At 42.7% G+C, this 20,993-nt stretch overlaps 1 protein-coding gene across 1 annotated transcript in view; it reads left to right on the top strand.

Moving 5' to 3' along the window:
- The window catches only part of LOC108515161 (contactin-associated protein-like 2), a gene marked incomplete at its 5' end in the record, with an annotated part of 480,745 nt that overhangs the window by 454,713 nt on the left and 5,039 nt on the right, over positions 1–20,993 (top strand). Inside the window, one exon of the mRNA XM_017851841.1 lies at positions 16,975–17,055. Coding sequence (XP_017707330.1) covers positions 16,975–17,055 — 81 coding nt within the window. The remainder of the gene's footprint in view (positions 1–16,974; positions 17,056–20,993) is intronic.

Below are 20,993 nucleotides of genomic sequence, written 5' to 3' on the forward strand. Positions count from 1 at the left end.
TTTTCCTAAATAACCACTTCTTGGACTTATTTATCAATTGTTTCCACCATCATGTCTTTTTAAAATTTATATTTGCTGGTCTCTAACTTTGTAATCTGAATGTTTGGGCTCTCTTATGTATCATCCTCTTCTAAGAATGTGAACTGAAGTCAACAAATCTGAGCTCCAGCCGCACTCTCTCTTCCGACCACACCTCTCCTGCCCAGTCCTGCCTCCAGCCCAGGACTGCACCCTCCAGATGTAATTGACATGAATGGCTTTCACTAGACTTTTGGCTAAAGGACCTGAAAAGAACTTAAGAGACCGGCTTAAGTTGACAAAGCCTTCCCACATCACTGAGAGAATAGACTTGGCAGGCTTGTGTTTTGAAAAGCGGTTGAGGGTGCGCTCTGTCAAGGCTCAGACATGATGAAGAAATAATCGAAGAGCAGAACGTCACTTAGGTGGCTAAACATGACTGGCAGCAGGGCTGGATTCCCCTTCAGCACTGAACACCTCACAGGCCATCCTCTGTGTAGGCGGGCTGCTTTCTAGTGGCTCCACAGGCCTGGCCATGTCCGGGGCTACCTTTATTCAAAGACTTCTGTTCTCTCTCTTAACCAGGATCACTTAACTCTGAAACTCCAGTGATAAAAAATCAAAACTGGCACAGACATCCAGCTTTCCAATCTCTAAGGTCATTGTTTTTTCCCTGCTGGCAATTTCTTTCATTCCTAATGTTCCTCTACCTTTCTTTCCCTTCATCCCCTACGATCGATTTCGAACCCCAGGGAGGTTAGGACTCTGTCCCATTCTTCACCCTGGGCTGTCCACTCTCCGACCCCCACCCTACCTGGCATGGTACTCAAAGGTGCATTTTCCCGGGGTCTGTGCCTGGAAACCATTACAGCTGTTAGCCTGTGTCACGTGGGGCTGGCTAAGTGCAGGGCAAGGCGGTTGTACGTGTTGCCATGGTGACTTCTCTGTTGATGGCAGAACCACTGACTCCAGCAAGTCACAATATTCATTTTTGCCACAGGAATACTATGAGTAGCTCATGAAAATGGAGGTGAGTTGAGCTCAGTGTTATCCCTTGACTTGGGTGTCTCTCCTTGGCCCTCAGCAATCCCCCATTCAAATGCTTCCTACTGTACTGCATTTTTGAGTATTCTTCAATACCATGCATCTGTTACAGCACCACATCACTCAGCTGTGGAGGCACTCAGAGGCGCACAACACCCTCTAAATTATCCGCCACCACTTCTGTTACTGCCTCGTTGAAAAAGACTATTGTCAGAATTCCCAGGTGTGAATTCTCCCAGGGGAATCTCTGCCAGTCACCACCTGGAAATGTTAGTTCCACCTCTGCTGGCCAATCAGCACCTTTTGTCCTTGCTATGATCTCTACAGTTGCAGAAACATTTTCCTGATGAGGTTTTTAACCCATTACCACATGCTTTTCAGAGGAAAGTCACTGTGTAAATACCAATAACTAATACATGATAAATTGCTTCACTCCTTTGAGATCTTTGTCTGATTCCACGTGCTCTGCATAGACTATTCAGAAATTCTAAAGACGGATGCAGATTCCTAATTCTGCTGTTGAGTTTGTTCCCAAGAGCAACGCTGAAAGACTTTTAAAAAATTAAAATCAGCTTTATGTTGAAATGTAATTGTACATAAATATCCATATGTATGTATGGGGTACAATTATTTTAAACATAGAGAATAAGATGAATTGCTTTGGGAACTCCCCTTTAAGCATGCTAACCTGATTTTCAGTCATTTACTTCGGAACTTTAACTTTTAGAAAACTGGAAAGGATACAGATAAATTTATAAACTATTTTAATTGTTGAAATGCTTTCAATGCATGATTTGGTTTTATCCTGGAATGGCCACATGTGATAGGCAAAGTGGACATTATCAGCCACATTTTAAAGATAAGGAGAATGTAGCTCAGAGAAAATAAATGTATTCATCCCCTCAGCAAACACTGAATGGATGGCCACAGAAGCACTGTCCACAGCCCTGGCTGTACATTAGTCACCTGGGGAGCTTTTTACAAATCCCGATGCCTGGTCCACATCCAAGGGATTCCTAGTGTGCATCAGGATTGTGAAGCAGTGGGGACTGAGTTCATAGCATCTTGCTCAAAAGTATGCAGAGAGTAGCATTATCAAGTGGAAAATGCATTTATTTCAGATTCAGTGATTTTTTCCCCCACTATTCCTTCCTCTCAATGAAAATTTTGGATTAAAACATGCAATTCCAGTTCTTTATTCTGAACTATTTTCTATCACCCTTTAAATATAATGCAGAAGTCTGGAAGGATATGTAATTTGCATACCTGTTGGTGAAATTCCGGCCTCTAAATAAAACTTTGCTCTTTCTTGTTCCACTTTACCCTTGCGGATAAGGAATACATCATCCCCAAGGCTGCTAGAGCCAATTAAATGTTTTTTCACACTCTGTTGACATGAGTGAGAAGAACTATGACAGAGCCACACGGCTTATGCCAGGACTTTATCACGCTATCTTTATAATGATGTGAGCCAGCACCAGGGAGGAATGGTGTGGGGAACCATCAGGAAGCTTTAATAACTAAGGATAATTTGTTTCATCCATTTCTCCTTGATGGCCATTTGCCATTTCACCTGTCAGGAAGCAAAAGTAGTTGTCCTGTGAGATCTCAGGTTAACTCAAGAAGAGAACAGCTCAGACAACAGTGGAAGCATATTTAGCGTGGGGCTTTCATATTCAGTTCTCTGAAGCCAGCCTTCTTGGAAGAAAATACATTGTCTTGGGATTGGAATTATACATTTCCCTTGTGCTAATGCAACAGAAAAGAGTATTTCAAAACCAAGAGCCCAACTGGGCATTCATAAAAGGCTCAAAATATGTGTAGAATTAATTTTTAAAGCCACTTTAGGTTTGTCCACACCCCCCTTCTAACCGCACAGTGGAGCCAGAATCTGGTTGCCTGTCTGTGGTCAGGGTGACTCCACCATGTTGTCAGCAATGCTCCTCATCTATGTATTATACTAGTTTCTGAAAACTGAAAGATGAAAAGGATCAACCTCACACTTTGGTGAAATAGCAGTTACAACACAAACATCCCATGCATATTGGCAGAACTGGCCCACAGAGCGCAGAAGCACGTTCATCGTGTAAAGCTGAAAACAGCATCGTCTGCAAGTTCAGATACGGAGGTTCCAGCAGAAGATTAAATATTTTTAAATGCTTTTTATTATTCACTGAATTCCCTTGAAAGACACAGGATGACAATAAAAGCAAATCAATAATATTCAGCCATTTCCAAAGGATCCATCCACAGCCAAAGTACGGTCTTTGATTGGACTAGAAACTTTCACAGAGGGAGAGTAAAAGGAGTCCCTTCATCCTCGCTTGATTCCTAAAATAACATGTGCCTAAATATTTTCACAAATGATGAAGCACATCTCTTGAGCAGACTTAAGGTGATAAAATCGTTATTTTCAGGCCGAGTTCCCGTTGAATTCGCTAAAATTAACATGTGGCCTAAGTATTCTCACAATGAGGAAGCACATCCTTGAGTAGACTTAATGGGCTGATAAAATGTTATTTTCAGCCGAAGCTCCGCCAAGCCATACCATCGTGGAAGTCCAAAGCCCTCACTGATAATTGCATAATGCTCAGGGGATGTGTTTTTCTGCAGAAGTCTGAAGACAACAGATCCAGGGTCTCCTGAAGACTTTCATCTTATGAATTGTGCAAATCCCTGACCACTGCCTGAGGAAGGGCGAAATACATCAGAGAATGTCCTTAAAATATCCCTTTTTGACTTACTATAATTGGTTGCTTTCCTCTTTTAACATCATCATCTTCTCAGCCACCCTCTCCCTAGAAACTGGGGCTATTTCTATGACTCAGCAAACAACCAATTCTTTGCTAATAAGAAAACCACAGGTTCTCTTAGCTGAGACTCCTGTATAGCAGGTGTGTTCACAAAACTTGGTGAGCACCCATATCTGTGACGCAGCATTCCATAAAGCCAGAGGCAGTCACTGAGGCTGTCTGACATACCATAATATGACCATATGGCTTCAGTGTCCTGTATTGCACCCATGCAGCAGTAGAACCAGCAGTAAATTTTTTTTTTTTTTTTTTTTTTTTTTTTTTGAGACAGGCTCACTTGTCACCCAGGCTGGAGTACAGTGATCTTGGCTCACTGCAAGCTCCGCTTCCCGGGTTCACACCATTCTCCTGCCTCAGCCTCCCAAGTAGCTGGGACTACAGGCGCCCGCCAACACGCCCAGCTGATTTTTTGTACTTTTAGTAGAAACGGGGTTTCACCATGTTAGCCAAGATGATCTTGATCTCCTGACCTTGTGATCCACCAGCCTCGGCCTCCCAAAGTGTTGGGATTACAGGCGTGAGCCACCACGCCTGGCCAAGAATTTTTTTTTCAAAAAACAAATCCATAAGCTTCAAAAACTTCCACGGTTCAGTATTTTTAAAAATATGTCTAGCCAGGCTCAGTGGCACATGTCTATAGTCCCAGCTACATGAGTCCAGGAGTTCAAGATCAGCCTGAACAACATAGCAAGACCCTGTCTCTAAAAAGAAAATTTAATAATGCATCTGTTCTCTCTCATGTATGTCTTTAAATGCATCCATAGCATCAAGAACCTAAATGCCAACATCCCAGTATTTTTCCTCCCTGATACACTAGCTTTAGAGACTCAACTTGTATTTTTACTTTGAACCAGGAAAGGTATCCAAGGTCATACTAAGATAACCATTTATTAAACTCCTTGGCTGTTTTTTCCTAAACTGTAATAAACTCCCCCGCTCCAACATTCAACATACTAAAGAATTCTCTCTGAAATTAACACAGTGTTCCTATTATTGCTTTCACAACACTAAAAAGAAATACAACTAACGGAGTCGAACTGTGAGGCATTCTGGCAGGCAAATCATTAAACTCACACAAATGATTCAGCCAAGGGAAAAGGGACAAGGTTCTCAGAAGGAATTATTTCAGTTCCCTCTCAGGCACTGCATTAAATTAAAACACACGCACGCGCGTGCGCACATACACACACACACACACACGAGCAGCTGGAGACCTGAACCACCAAGGGTCTATATTAAATTTCTGCAACTGAAAGTGAGGCGGGTCTTCAGGCACTCTGGAGCCTGTTAGAAATACAGATGCCCAGGTCCCCCACCCAAGACCAACTCAGGCAGAAGCGGCATTTTTCCCAGAGCTCAAGGCACCTGTATGCCCCTTACTGTTGGAAAGCTCTGAATCAGAGTGCTCTCCCACAAAGGCATCTCAGACTGAGACAGGAGGAGAAGAAAAAGCCTAAAGAGGTTCAGCACTTTTTCAAGGCCAAAGAACCCACCAGTTACACAAGTGTAGAGCCCTTTGTCCCTGACACTCAGAGCCCTGCATGCATAGGAAGCCACAGCCCCTTCCGGGGAACCCCGCTGCCGCCACGCGCATTCTGGAAACTATGCAGCGGAGAAAGAGCAGTTTCCCTCAGACCAGGGTTTAAATGGCACTTCCCGAATTGATCATTTTCCCCCCCGATTCGGGGCTTCTTCCTTCTTGCACTCCTGTTAACATCAGCATGAATTCATAAACACCCTGCAGTGGAAAGGAAAAGAAGCCGCGACAAACCTCAACAAAGAGCCATACGGCAGTGTTAACCAAGGGGTCCAGTCCTGCCTCAGCGTCTACAGGGGATTGGTTCCAGAATCCCCAAAGACACCAAATCCACAGATGCGCAAGCTCCTGATAGCAAATAGTGTGGTAAATACCTACATATAACTCCACATACCCTCTCATATACTTCAAATTCTCTCTAGATTACTTACAATGCCTAATATAACATAAATGCTATGTAAAGAGTTGCTGGCCAGGTGCAGCGGCTCACACCTGTAATCCCAGCACTTTGGGAGGCTGAGGCAAGCAGATCATGAGGTCAGGAGTTCAAGACCAGCCTAACCAACATGGTGAAACTCCATCTCTACTAAAAATATAAAAATTAGGCGTGGTGGCATGCGCCTGTAATTCCAGCTACTCAGGAGGCTGAGGCAGGAAAATTGTTTGAACCCAGGAAGCAGAGGTTGCAGTGAGCTGAGACTGCACCACTACACTCCAGCTTGGGCGACAGAGCGAGACTCCATCTCAAAAAAAGAAAAGAAAAAAAAAAAGATTTGTTATACTGGATTGTTTAGGGAATAATGACAAGAACAAGAAAAAAAAATCTGTACATGTTCAGTACAGATGAAACTTTCTTTCCTCAATATTTTTGATCCAAGTTTGGTTGAATTCATGGATGGGGAACCCATGGATATGGAGGGCCAGCTGGATGGCTGCCCTGGCAGTGAGGCTCTCTGATCCCGACTTTCAAGGTTCGCCCTGAGAACTACAGTAAGATGCACGGACAGTCCTGAATGAGGAGTTGAAAGACCTCGTCCTTGTAGCAGTGACTCCGGCACCCATCAACCACGTGGCTTTAACCTAATTATCATCCATTCTGCATTTTTGCCTCCTCAACTGTAGAGACGTTGTGGAACTACAGAATCTATAAAGGCCAGCTGTCACAACACTCTGCAAGTGCCCGTAATATTTTACAATAATAACTTTGACCATTGATTTATAAACAATTATAACTAAAGACTGGAACAATTTGCCCACCTGAGAAATAACAAGACATATTTATCTCACGTGAAAATGGACACCAAATGCCTTACCTTACTGTGTATTTTATGAAATACAAAGTCTGCGCATATATTAATGAGTTTTGTTTTTTTTTTTTTTTTTTTTTGATACAGAGTCTTGCTTTGTCGCCCAGGCTGGAGTGCAGTGGCGCAATCTCCGCTTACTGCAAGCTCCGCCTCCCAGGTTCATGCCATTCTCCTGCCTCAGCCTCCCGAGTATCTGGGACCACAGGCGCCCGCCACCACACCCGGCTAATTTTTTGTAATTTTTAGTAGAGACGGGGTTTCACCATGTTAGCCAGGATGGTCTCTATCTCCTGACTTCGTGATCCGCCTGCCTCGGCCTCCCAAACTGCTGGGATTACAGGCGTGAGCCACTGCGCCTGGCCTAATGAGCTATTTTCAATTAAAATACATCTTTGTCGTGAATCAGACAGGAGTGCAATGTCAGCCTGCTCTGAGAGTATTAATAAATCTTTTTCCTAAAAGGCAACTGAGACAATTCAGAAGTTAACTAAGTAACTGGTGGAAAGAGGGAGTACAATGCAATCAATTGCCCATTCAGTCCTTTCATATGAAAGTTGGTATTATTTAAACAATCATAACGTATAGCCGATGATGACAAATTTGTGTATTCTGTTTCTCTTCACTCAACCTCTTTTGGCCACTGGATCTTAGATGATCATTCTAGCAGCTGCCACTTTCTCACTCCTTTCAGAAGAAATGTAAGGCTTGTTTAACTTCTCAAGTCAGGAGCCAAGTCACAATCACCTTCCCCTATTTGAAATTGGAAATGTCGGCTAGTTTTTTTTAGAAATGGAGGCAAAGGGTAGAGAGAGAAATGTGAAACTCAGGATCATGTTAGTCCATGCCACATAATGCTCTACCCACAGAAAAACCTGCTGACTTTGAGAAATCGCTCCCTCCCAAAAATGTGATTAGCAGGGATCCTCTTTTAAAATAGAACAATGTCCCTTATATCTTCAGCATCTTAGTCGATAACCATTTGTTTTCATATCTGTTTCAGAAATATCAATAGTGAATGGCTAAAAACAGTAGTTAAGGAAAACAATCCGTTTCTGCTATGTAACTCAGATTTGAAAAGAGAATAAAATGTAATACAACAAAGAAGCTAAGAACAAGGCAGAGATCCCTTATCTAGCCCAGACCTCACTGTAAAAATAATGTTGCAATTTAAATTAAATTATAATTAATAGCAATTTTGTTGAAGTGTCTCAAATTATTAATTTAGATGCTGAAACTCCAGTGGTTTCCATGGAGATATTTTTTCTAGGAGATGTCAGATATGATCTAATTTTTTTTGTCTCTGATATATGACAACCGGAAGCTTCCAGAGCCTTTCCTTTTGGGGGAGTTTATGTTAGATATTTCAATTTATTTTTATATGTGCTTCAATATGTTTTGTTTGCAATTGGTTTCTGAGCCTAAATGTTTTGAAACTTAGTAAATAAGAACAACAACCACTAAATTTATCTTCTGTAGTTTAAAAAAAAAAAAAGCTTTACTCTCTCCTTATTCACTAGGACAGACAAGAAATTATAGACTAAAGAATTCAAATCTCTTTTCAATATTCTGTTCTTACAATTTTTTTTTTCTTTTTGAGATAAGAGTCTTGCTCTATTGTCCAGGCTGGAGTGTAGTGGCACGATCTCGGCTCACTGCAACCTCCCCCTCCTGGGTTCAAGCAATTCTCCTGCCTCAGCCTCTCAAGTAACTGGGACTACAGGCGTGTACCACCATGCCTGGCTTTTTGTTTTCTTTTCTTTGAGATGGAGTCTCACTCTGTCACGCAGGCTGGAGTGCAGTGGCGCAATCTTGGCTCACTGCAACCTCCACCTCCCGGGTTCATGCCATTCTCCTGAGCCTCAGCCTCCCAAGTAGCTGGGACTTCCGGCGCCCGCCACCACACCCAACTAATGTTTTGTATTTTTAGTAGAGACAGGGTTTCACCATGTTATCCAGGATAGTCTCAATCTCCTGACCTCAGGATCCGCCCGCCTCTACCTCCCAAAGTGCTGGGATTACAGGCGTGAGCCACGGCACCCAGCCTATAGCTGTCTTTTAAATCAATTTCTAGTACTTAAGCATCTGCCCTGAAACTTTTATAATTTTTTCATATTTTATAAATGGAATCAAAAGTTATATTCAATATAATGATATTTTAAAGCACGATTTACACGATTCCTGGTTTCGTGTTTCTGCAAAGGTAATGAGTCATTCTCTCTGTGCTGCTTTGGCCCATCAGGGGTCTGTCTGTGTCACCAAAGGAAGGTCAGATTTTTGTGCTTCTGCAACGTGAGCTCTGAGTTCTTAGCTTGCCACATTACTCAGCTGATGCTGCCATCATGTGTAATTATCCTTTGCCAGATAACTTCTGAAGAAAAGCAAACACAGTCAGAAGCCTTTAGATTTTGTTGGCTTCCCCAGACAGCCCGCTAACCACAGAAAAAGCAGTTGGGCTAAATTGGTTGGTTGGTTGCCTTCAGACTCTACAATGATGTTGGTCATTTGATAGAGCTGGCATAGACTGATGCCTTCTCATCAGACACAATTCACCCGAGTGTTTAATGAATGGTTTCTGGAGCCAACTTCTGGGTTCAAATAGTAGCTCCACCATTTCCTGGTCGTGTGACCTCAAACAAGTTTTTATCCTTCCAAAATGGGATGAATGTGTCAAGGCTCACATGAGGATTAAATGAGTTAGCATGAAAAGGAGTGACAACAGGGCCTGAAATGTAGGAAGTGCTATTATTTCCTAAACAGCTTGTTCCCGAAATCTGAATTTCATGTAAATCAACATGAAATGTTTTGTACTCCACAATAGAAGAAAAGCACTTCTGGGCCAGTTCTACCACAACTAACCGCTTGATTTTCTGCCATTTTTGCAACTTTGCCTTTGAAGGTTGCTCCATGGTCATAGAATTCAAAGTTGGACTGGGCCCTAGAAAGCTTAGTGTTTGAGGAAACTCTAGTCCAAATGATGACTCATTTCACATAATCTTAGAAGTTAGAGCTTTACCAGTCATTGCATCTAAAAAACCTATGTGGCCTTTGTTGTTTGGTGTTGGAGTTCAGAACTTGTCACTGGCATTCAAGAGTCCCTCTTGCCCCAGCGGCCAAAGGAAGGACATCACCCTCACCCCTGCCCAGCACACAGATGTAAGAGGTGTCACTCCTTGGTCATCTTGCTGTCACAGCAAAGCCTTTCAGGAATGTAGTGGAGAGAAGAGTGAAACACCTTTAGAAATGGAATGAAACTGGCCAGGCATAGTGGCTCTCACCTGGAATCCCAGCACTTTGGGAGGCCGAGGCGGGCTGATCACGAGGTCAGGAAATCGAGACCACCCTGGCTAACACGGTGAAACCCCGTCTCTACTGAAAATACAAAAAATTAGCTGGGCATGGTGGTGGGCGCCTGGAGTCCCAGCTACTCGGGAGGCTGAGGCAGAAGAATGGTGTGAACCTCGGAGGCGGAGCTTGCAGTGAGCCGAGATTGCGCCACTGTACTGCAGCCTGGGCAACAGAGTGAGACTTTGTCTCAAAAAAATAAATAAAAAATAAAAAGAAAAGAAATGGAATGAAACTGTCATATTGTATATTCTGTTTTGGGAAATGAAAGTATACTTTTTCTCACCCAGTTCCAACATATGACTGCTCTTACGAAGTATGTTTGTTTTGTTTTCTTAACTTGAAAATGAAAGAAGGGAAAATGTACAGTAGTGAGCTCTCAGACTGCTTCTCATATGGGAGACAAAGACAGTAGAAGGAAGGTGTGACTGCAGCATGTCTGAATATGTTTGAGGACCGATCATGTATCTGCCTTCTTGGGTGAGGAGCCCAGTAGTACATATGTGTGTGGGCACTAAAGCCTTAGCCAGGCTGTTTACTAAGCATGCTCCTAGGAGAAGAATCTCCCATCATCAATTCCTCCAGTAATATGTCCTGCCTGGCCTGTGCTGGGTGGAGGAGGGGAGGAGAGCTAATCTCTGAGTGGTGCGATGGAAACATGGTCTACAAATATAGGAACAGGAATGACCACACACAAGAAGGACATGTGCAAGGGAAGTATGCAGAAATATGTGGGCTTTTGTAAGACTATAAATCAGACTGGAATGGCACCATGCTTTGGTGGTTAACATGGAGTGTCATTTGGGGATCCAGAAGAGAAGTGTGTTGAATATAGTCTGTGCTTATTTGATGAAAGACTGGTCTTGAGAATGCTATAGCTAGTCTATTTTAAACTAACACTCCAAATTTGGACCTACTCACAATGTTTCCCAAAGTATAGGTTCCTTGATACTCCAAGACCACTAAAATTGTTCAGCTCTCCCAACAAGCTGGGTGAGGGGAACATGGATGTTAGCAGAATAGATGAGCTTTATCATCCATGTCTCAGTCATGTTTGTTGGTCTCCATTTTTCTCTACGCACATGTCCAAGAGCATGTTGGTTCCCAGGGGAAAGGACAGTTGCAATAAAATATAAAAATAGCAATTGCTTTGATTGCCAGAATAAAATGGCTTTGCCTCAAGGGAGTAAGCACTGACATGCATTAGGACAACCAGGTTTACGTTATAAATAGATCCAGGAAAACATGAATGCTCACACAAAACAAAGATTTTGCCCTTGAAATGTATAAGGCTTCCTGACCTGAGGGTTTTCTACAAATTGTTTTCTAACAATAACCAAAGTCCAGTGGACTAGGAGTCATTAATATATTTTCTATATTCAATATGTCCATCTCCTTTGTTAGGAGGAATAAGAATCCTGCCTCATTGTAAGGATTTAGTTGAGACTAGGCATCTGACTTTCAAAATTCTACCTGCATAGAAGGTTTTATTATTAGAAGAAGCTATACAATGTTTACATACCTCTTAATAGACTGATTTTAATTATGCCAGTCAGTGGACATCCATTTAGCCCTTGCTACTGCATTGTTAGTCATTGGAACTGCAAACATGATTAAGAGGATGACTGTCATGTAAGAAGTCACAAGAATTAAGACTCTTCCCATTGAGAAAAGGGACGCACACAATCTGAGGTCGCTGAGGATACTTTCAGAAAAGTAGTAAGATGTGATGTACAAAGAAAGGAAAGTAAACCAGATGTCCAGACAGAGTACCATATGGAAGAGAAAAGGGGTGTCAACTGGAAGCATCAGGAACTCCTATGAGACGGGAGAGTTCCCTGGACCCCTTCACTGGACTTGCGACGGGTGCAGCTCACTCAAACCTTTTGTGAAAGGGGGAGCATACAGGCAAGTGGGTGCTGCAGCTGGGGTGAATGCTTTTGGGCTCTGGTCCCACAGCAGCTTCTAGGGGTATGTTACAATTAATGCTCTTTTAGCAGTTGCTGTCTGGGGATGGCTAAGTGTTAGCCAGCTCGGTAGAGACAGGGTGACAGCCTTTTACCCCCTGCCCTCTTGGTACTCAGGTCCTTGTCTGGCGTCAGGGAAGGATCAGGTCACAATGGTTTTATTGAGTGATGGAAGTGGCTCTCAGTGGGATGGGGAGCTGGAAAGGGATGAAATGGGAGGATAATTCTCTTCAGTCATCCTGAGCCAAACTGCTTTCCAACTGTCCAGTTGCCTCTTCAACATTCAGATGCTTCTTCTCCTCTTGACGTTCAGCCGCTTGTTCTCTTCTCTCCTCTGCCACGCTGCTCTGCTCCTCTGCCAGTGGAGCTTGGTGTGTTTATGGCTACAGGACTGGGGGGCCTGGCAAGCCAGGGTGATTTTGGAAAAAAGCAGCATTTGGGTGGGAAAACAGGGCTGTATAGTTCTCATTTAGGGCTGTGGGCTCAGGTTTGTGGGTGGAACCCTTGCCAGGGACTCCACCCTCTTCTACCCAGTATTTCCCTGCCTCCTGTCCATATCACCTATACCTAGAAGGTTGAGTTGGAAAAGTGACCCCAGGAGGGAAGGGACAGGAGAGAAATACAGCTCAAGGGGGGCCTTCTTCACTATGCCCAGGAGTTCAGATTGATACCCAAAACAATCCTGGGATATTTTTAAATGTTCCTCTCTAGCTCTTGCCATTCTCCTTGCATCATCTCAGGTAACTCCTTCCACGATCTCCATATGTTCTACTACTGTTTTTATTGGTAACCTCAAGGGAAACAGGAAGAGGTCTACGAGTATCTCTTAAGCATCTACATTTTTCTGCAGCTTTGTGGCCAAGGATGCAACACCATAAGACAGGCTTTGGAGCAGAGAGAAACCATGCTGTGGTCTACCAGCCATGTCACCTGAGCCAGAAAAGCAAACCATTCACGGTATTATGAATATCACACAATAGAATAGCAACAAATTACCATTGTAATTTTTTTATTTTTTTATTTTTTATTTTTTGAGACGGAGTCTCACTTTGTTGCCAGGCTGGAGTGCAGTGGTGCAATCTCGGCTCACTGCAACCTCCGCCTCCTGGGTTCAAGCGATTCTCCTGCTTCAGCCTCCTGAGTAGCTGGGACTACAGGCACATGCCACCACACCCAGCTAATTTTTTTTTTTCTTTTTCTTTTTTGAGACAAAGTCTCGCTCTGTCGCCAGGCTGGAGTGCAGTGGCGCGATCTCGGCTCACTGCAATCTCCACCTCCCATGTTCATGCAACTCTCCTGCCTCAGCCTCCTGAGTGGCTGGGACTACAGGTGCACGCCACCATGCCCAGCTAATTTTTGTATTTTTAGTAGAGACGGGGTTTCACCATGTTGGCCAGGATGGTCTCGATCTCTTGACCTCATGATCCACTTGCCTCAGCCTCCCAAAGTACTGGGATTACAGGCGTGAGCCACCATGCCTGGCCTGCCATTGTAATTTTTTAATCACCATACTTAATATATTTTGAAGGTACATATTGTTTAAAGAAGGTCATGACAGGGCAGGGAATAGGGGAAGACACAAAGGCAGTCAGGAAATTTCTGCGTTTATCAAAAGGAGACAGGAAATATGACTCACTCACAAAGTATCCAAATATCTAGTAAATATCTCCACCTGGGTGGGTGTCCTCCACCTGGGCACCTCCAACTCAGTATGTCCAATACAAAACTAATTAATTCCTCATCACCTAAAAGGGCTCCTCCTTCCATAGTGCCAACCCAAGCCAAACTGTCTGCAAGCGGGACCTCCTCAACCCTTCAACTCCCTGTCCCTTTCTAGCCTTCAAAAGGCAGGGTAGAGAAGATTGTTGACTTTGGAATGAACCCTACCTGGGTTCTAATTTTAGCTAGACTGCTCACAAGCCTGGTGACTTTCTAGAAGGATATGGACTAAATAGTGTCCAGAGAAGAGTAATGATAATGTCAAAAGGTCTGGAAAAGACGGGCATTAATGTGCAAGTTTTCATTGCTGAAAAACAGCTTGTGGTCTTTGAAGGGTGTCTTGTGCCAGGGAATTGTGTACATTCATAACCAAATCTTCCTGTGCTTATGGTTTGTGGATGGCATATCAGGCAATTTACTGCAAATGGACAAGTTCATAACTGAAACCACATCCATGCTTCAGTATATTATCTAGACTATAAATCAAACTCTTCAAGGATGCATGGAATAAACAGACCATGCTGGACCAGGAAGTTCTCATTAGTTAGAGAACTTTATTCTCCATTTTGTCTATTTTATTGTTCACTGTGTATCCTCAGCACTTGGAATGAAGTCTGACATATAGTAGGCATTCTACAAAGATTTAGTGAATGAGTGAATGAATACATTTGTCACATCTAATAGTACTTCTCTGAAGATTCAGGTTTAAAAAAGAAAGCCAAGTTTTTTATTATATGTTTTTATGTAAACCAGGTTTATTCCCATAGGATAATTTTAGGATTAATCTGATATCTGATGATAAGCCTAATAAATGAAAGATCTTTGCATTCTTGGGCTGACATTTGGGATTGGGAATGTTAATCCACGCTACCTACCCCAGAAGATCCTGAAGGGAAATGGGAAAGTGAGCTGATGGGAAAGTAGTTGACTACACCGTACTGCGTGTTGGTTCTCCCCATTTCCCTACCTAGCTAACTGGATTTAGGATTGGACCAATTGGCCAGGCAAGGTGGCTCACAACTGTAATCCCAGCACTTTGAAAGGCCAAGACAGGAGAATTGTTTGAGCCCAGGAATTCAAGACCAGCTTGGGCAACATAGGGAGACCCCATCTCTACAAAAAATAAAAAATTAGCCAGGCGTGATGGTGCACGCCTGTGGTCCCAGCTACTCAGGAGACTGAGGCGGGAGGAACACTTGAGCCTGGGAGGTCCAGGTTGCAGTGAGCCATGATTGTGCCACTGCACTCTAGCCTGGGCAACACAGCAAGACCAAATCTTAAAAAAAAAAAAAAAAAAAAAAGGGAAGCCAGTTAAAACAAGCAAAACCATCAGTGGTCTATTTTGCATTCCCCAGTTAAAGACTTGGGGGAATATGAAATCCTTGAATACTCAGAGTTAAGTTCGCTTTCATTTGTAGTTTTCTTAATGTCTGTGCTTTTTACTCAGATAGTTGAGATAATTTGGAATGTAAAGTATAATTTTCCTCATCCTAAACAAGAATATCAAGTCTAGCCAGGTGCAGCAGCTCATGCCTGTAATCGCAGCATTTTGGGAGGCCAATGTGAGTGGTTAACTTGAGGTCAGGAGTTTGAGACCAGGTTGACCAACATGGTAAAACCCCGCCTCTACTAAAAATACAAAAATTAGCCAAGCCTGGTGGCAGGTGCCTGTAATCCCAGCTACTTGGGAGGCCGAGGCAGGAGAATCGCCTGAGCCTAAAAGGCAGAGGTTGCAGTGAGCCGAGATCACACCACTGCCTGGATGCCAGAGTGAGACCCTTTCCCCAGCTCCCCCCCACCATAAAAAAAAGAGAATATAAAGTCTAAAAGAGAAAGGATTCAATCACATGTGTTGACAGAATCTGGAATCCCCCTTTTTGGTGCTGTATTTCCAAGGGAAGAGGAGGAAAAAGGGCTCTACCTGCTTTTTATTTTATCATGATCCTGGATAATCTTGGAAGTCCACAGCCCAGGAATATATTAGTGTTAGAAAATGGAGTATGTAGCAACATTCTTCCTGAATCATAACATAAACCTATTTGTCTATTTGAAATGTGTACACATTTCATTGTACCAAATAAGTACTTCTAAATTCTTTTTACATTTAATTGGTGCCATCCAGTAGCCAGAGCTTGCTTTAGACTAAGGTGACCTGCTTCTATTGGAAGATTTACCTTAACTTCTCCAACAGAAGACCAACAAATGTGAATTGTTTCTGGAGTTGGATTAGGTCCTATGGATGACAGAAGATAGTCTGCTGACCTGCAGACAGACTTCAGGATCTATTTGCCTTTTCTGGGCTTAAAATTTGTTTTATCTTAGAGAAATACCTAAATATAACACAATTGATTCTTATCATTTATAATAGGGAGAGAAATAGATTCACTAGGCAGTTATTTTCTTCTCAACTGTTTTGAATTATTACCCCTTACAAACTCCTGAAGTGTGCCAGTGTCTTACTACAGCCATGAAAAATACGAGTTTAAAGGAATGATTCCTTTTTAAACTTTTAATACTGTAGCTGTAAAAAGCTCATCTACAAATATATTGAATGCCACCAGTTGTGCATGGGGTTAAAAGTGGATGGGAAGCAGATCTCAACCAAATGTAACAAATATATTCAAATGCATAAACTCGTCTATCTGTGGAACTAGAGCAGGCCAGCTCAGGTAGTTCTAGGATTCTCTAATATTGCTCCAAGTGGTAAGTCGTGTTTACCTAGGCCTTGTGCAAACAGAAACAGCAGGTACAGGGATGGAAGCTGTTGTGATTCTTTTGTGAAACAATGGCAAGACAGAGTCCATCAGATATGGAAATTTCATTTGGAAAAACAGTAAGTGTTAAAGAATTGTGGCCGGGCGCGGTGGCTCAAGCCTGTAATCCCAGCACTTTGGGAGGCCGACACGGGCGGATCACGAGGTCAGGAGATCAAGACCATCCTGGCTAACACGGTGAAACCCTGTCTCTACTAAAAAATACACAAAACTAGCCAGGCGAGGTGGCGGGCGCCTGTAGTCCCAGCTACTCGGGAGGTTGGGGCAGGAGAATGGCTTAAACCTGGGAGGCGGAGCTTGCAGTGAGCTGAGATCCGGCCACTGCACTCCAGCGTGGGTGACAGAGCGAGACTCCGTCTCAAAAAAAAAAGAATTGTATGGAGAAATAGGTTTCAAATTATTTGGGATCAATATACTTGACTCTGACACTTGACTCTCTTTCTTTCTGTACAGCCAGTGCGGATTTTCCATATAATCCAGGACAAGGCCAAGCTATAAGAAATGGAGTCAACAGAAACTCGGCTATCATTGGAGGTAGGTGATGTGTAGAGCAGGCTCACATGGGGCTACTCACCTATGGAAAGCAATAATTGTCAATAACATAGTAGTCTAGGAAAAAGTTTTCTAGATTTTTACATGATTCATTTTGTAGTTTAAATAGGACACAAGATTATGAATTCTGATATGCAGAAATATAGTAAATGTGGCCAGACACGGTGGCTCACGCCTATGTAATCCCAGCACTTTGGGAGGCCAAGGTGGGCAGATCACCTGAGGTCAGGAGTTCTAGACCAGCCTAGCCAACATGGCGAAACCCTCTCTCTACTAAAAATACAAAAATTAGCCAGGCATGATGGCTCACACCTGTAATCCCAGCTGCTCAGAAGACTGAGGCAGGAGAATCTCTTGAACCTGGGAGGCAGAGGTTGCAGTGAGCCGAGATTGCACCACTGCACTCCAGCCTTGGTGACAGAGCAAGACTCTGTTTCAAAAAAAGAGAGAAAAATATAGTAAATGTAACATGGCTACTTTTTTCTTTTTTGTAGATGGAGTCTTGCTCTATCACCTAGGGTAGAGTGCAGTGGCGTGATCTCGGCTCACTGGAACCTCTGCCTCTGGGTTCAAACAATTCTCCTGCCTTAGCCTCCCTAGTAGCTGGGATTACAGGTGCCTGCTACCACGCCTGGCTAATTTTTGTGTTTTTAGTAGAGACAAGGTTTCACCATCTTGGCCAGGCTGATCTCAAACTCCTGACCTCATTATCCACCCGCCTCAGCCTCCCAAAGTGCTGGGATTACTGGCATGAGCCATTGCACCTGGCCTAACCTGGCTACTTTGTAATGCTGGCTTGTAAATAACAAATGGTAGTGGTAAGCTGGACAGACTCAGAATATGTAAGGAGGTAGTAGTGATCATAGCCAGGACATTTCTTTATCCCCTCTGATCTTTTTCAGTCTCATCCTTTCACATCCCAAATGGTCCAGGATAGCATACTATAAAAAATGAAAAGAAAGGGGCGGGCGTCGGTGGGCTCAAGCTGTAATCAGCAACTTTGGGCGGCCGAGACGGGCGGATCCGAGTCAGGAAGATCGGACCATCCTGCTAACGCGTGAAACCCGTCTCTACTAAAAAAATAACAACTAGCCAGGCGAGGTGCGCGGCCTGTAGTCCCAGGCTCTCGGGAGGCTGAGGCAGGCGAAATGGCGAAACCCGGGAGGCGGACGCTTGCGTGAACTGAGATCGGCCACTGCACTCCATCCGGGCGGAGCAGAGCGAGCTCGCCTCAAAAAAAACAAAAACAAAAACAAAAAAAAAAAAATGAAAAGGAAGGCTGGGCACAGTGGCTCACACCTGTAATCCCAGCACTTTGGGAGACCGAGGTGGGCGGATCACGAGGTCAGGAGATCGAGACCATCCTGGCTAACGTGTTGAAACCCCGTCTCTAAATACAAAAAAAAAATTAGCCGGGCGTGGTGGCGGGCACTTGTAGTTCCAGCTACTTGGGAGGCTGAGGCAGGAGACTGGTGTGAACCCAGGAGGCAGAGCTTGCGGTGAGCCAAGATCACGCCACTGCACTCCAGCCTGGGCGACAGAGCAAGACTCTGTCTCAAAAAATAAATAAATAAAAGAAAAGGGAAATGCCAGTCTGGTTTCAGTTATCATAATACAAATTATCAGAAAATTACTGGAGGTCATTATTTTAAGTGAAATAAGCTAGGCACAAGACAACAAATATTGCATGTTCTCACTGATACACAGGAGTTAAAAGATTTGAACACATGGAGGTAGAAAGAAAAACAGATAAGAGACTGGGAAAGTTGAGCAGGAGGAGGAAGGAGAATGAAGAGAAGTGGGTTACAGGGTGCAAACATACAGTAAGATAAAAGGAACAAATTCAGGGTTTGCTAGCAGGATAGGATAACTGTATCTAACAAAAATGTATTGTACTTGGTTGATGAGCCCCTAAATACTATGACTTGATCACTATTCCATATATACATGTAACAAATATTCTCATGTATCCCATAAATTTGCACAATTAAAATTAAAAAATAAAAATGTATCAGAAAATTAATAAGCTGTAGCATCTAAAATATTCCAGTGTTTTCTTCTCACCAGGGGCAGCTACATAATAATTTGACTCTCCTAAGATAGCCGTTGAGCCTCATGCGTAGATCAGTATCGACATCCCTGTTGCCATCAATATCCCAATCTTGTTTTTGCTTTTCTTTAAATCAACTTAATTGAAGTATAATACATACCTATAAGTGTAAACAGGTCCCTTTTTTTTTTTTTTTTTTTTGAGACAGTCTCACTTTCTTTTGCCCAGTCTGGAGTACAGTGGCATGATCTCAGGTTTAGTAGAGACGGGATTTCACCATGTTGGCCAGGCTGGTCTCGAACTCCTGACCTCAAGTGATCCACTTGCCTCAGCCTCCCAAAGTGCTGGGATTATAGGCGTAAGCCACCGCGCCTGGCCCCAATCTTTTTATAGTTTGTGGTTGGTTTGTCCTATCTAAAAAGTCTGCCTACCCAAAAGTTTTGAAGATTTTCAGCTTTCTTCTAGAAGTTGTATCGCTTTATCATTTACCATTAGGTCTTCAGTCACTTCGATTTGATGTTTATAAATGGTGTGAGAGAAGAGTCAAAGCCAGTGTTTTCCAAATGAGTATCGTTATTCCAAGACCATTTGTTGGGAAAAAAAAAAAAAAAAAACTATACTTTCCCTCAATTGATTTTTCTTGGCACTTTTTTTAAAGCAACTGACCATATGTGTATGTGTGTCTATTTTCTAGGCTTTTTGTTTTGTCGGTCTATATATCTTTCCTTACCCAATACCATGCTTGCTTTATTGTGGTAACTTTTTTTGTTGAGATGGGAGTCTCGCTCTGTCGCCAGGCTGGAGTACAGTGGCATGATCTTGGCTCACTACAACCTCCAACTCCCTGGTTCAAGCGATTCTCCTGCCTCAGCCTCCTGAGTAGCTGGACTTATAGGCATGCACCACCATGTCCAGCTAATTTGTATTTTTAGTAGAGATGGGGTTTCACCACGTTGGCCAGGATGGTCTCGATCTCCTGACCTTGTGATTCGCCCACCTCGGCCTCCCAAAGTGGTGGGATTACAGGTGTGAGCCACTGCGCCTGACCTATTGTACCTTTATACAAAGTCTTGAAATGAACAGTGTAAGTTCTCTAGTCTTTTTTTCTGTTTTTCAAAATTATTTTGGCTATTCTATGTCTTTTGCATTTCTATATAAAATTTAGAATCAGTTTACAAATTTTTACCCAAAAAATTGGCTATAATTTAGATTGGGATTGTATTAGACCTATAAATGAACATCTTAACGATATTTAGTATTTCTATCTTTACATGGTATATCTATACATTTGTCTCTTCAGTTTCTCTCAGCAACATATTGTGGTTTTCAATGCAAAGTCTTGAACAGCTTTTAAATTTGTGCAATTGCTATTTTATTAATTTCATTTTCTAAGTGTTTCTTTCTGGCGTATAAAAGTGTAATTGATCTTTTATATCAGCTTCATATTCTGTGACCTTGCTAAATTTGCTGTTAGTTCTAATAACTTTTTTGTATATTCCTTAGAATTGTCTACCTAAACACAAGCCATGTTATCTGAGAATAATGAGATTTTTTTGTTTCTTTCCAGTCTATATCCTTTTATTGTTTCATTGCACTGGGTAGGATTTTCAGTACAAAAGTGAATAAATGTTGAGAGTTGACAATTTTGCATTGTTCCTATGTTAGGGGGATGTGTTTGATCTTTCACTATTAAATAGGATATTGGCTGTAGGTTTCCAACAGATGTCCTTTATCAGATTGAGAAAGTTTCTTCTACCCATAGTTTACTGAAAGCTGTATGAGGAATGGGTATTGTAAGTTTTCCAAATGCTTCTTCCACATCTATTTAGATGATCATACTGTTTTACTCCTTATTTGCTTAATGTGGTAA

The sequence above is a fragment of the Rhinopithecus bieti genome, unplaced genomic scaffold (genome assembly GCF_001698545.2).
Source record: "Rhinopithecus bieti isolate Rb0 unplaced genomic scaffold, ASM169854v2 scaffold_34870, whole genome shotgun sequence".
Taxonomy (NCBI): Eukaryota; Metazoa; Chordata; class Mammalia; order Primates; family Cercopithecidae; genus Rhinopithecus; species Rhinopithecus bieti.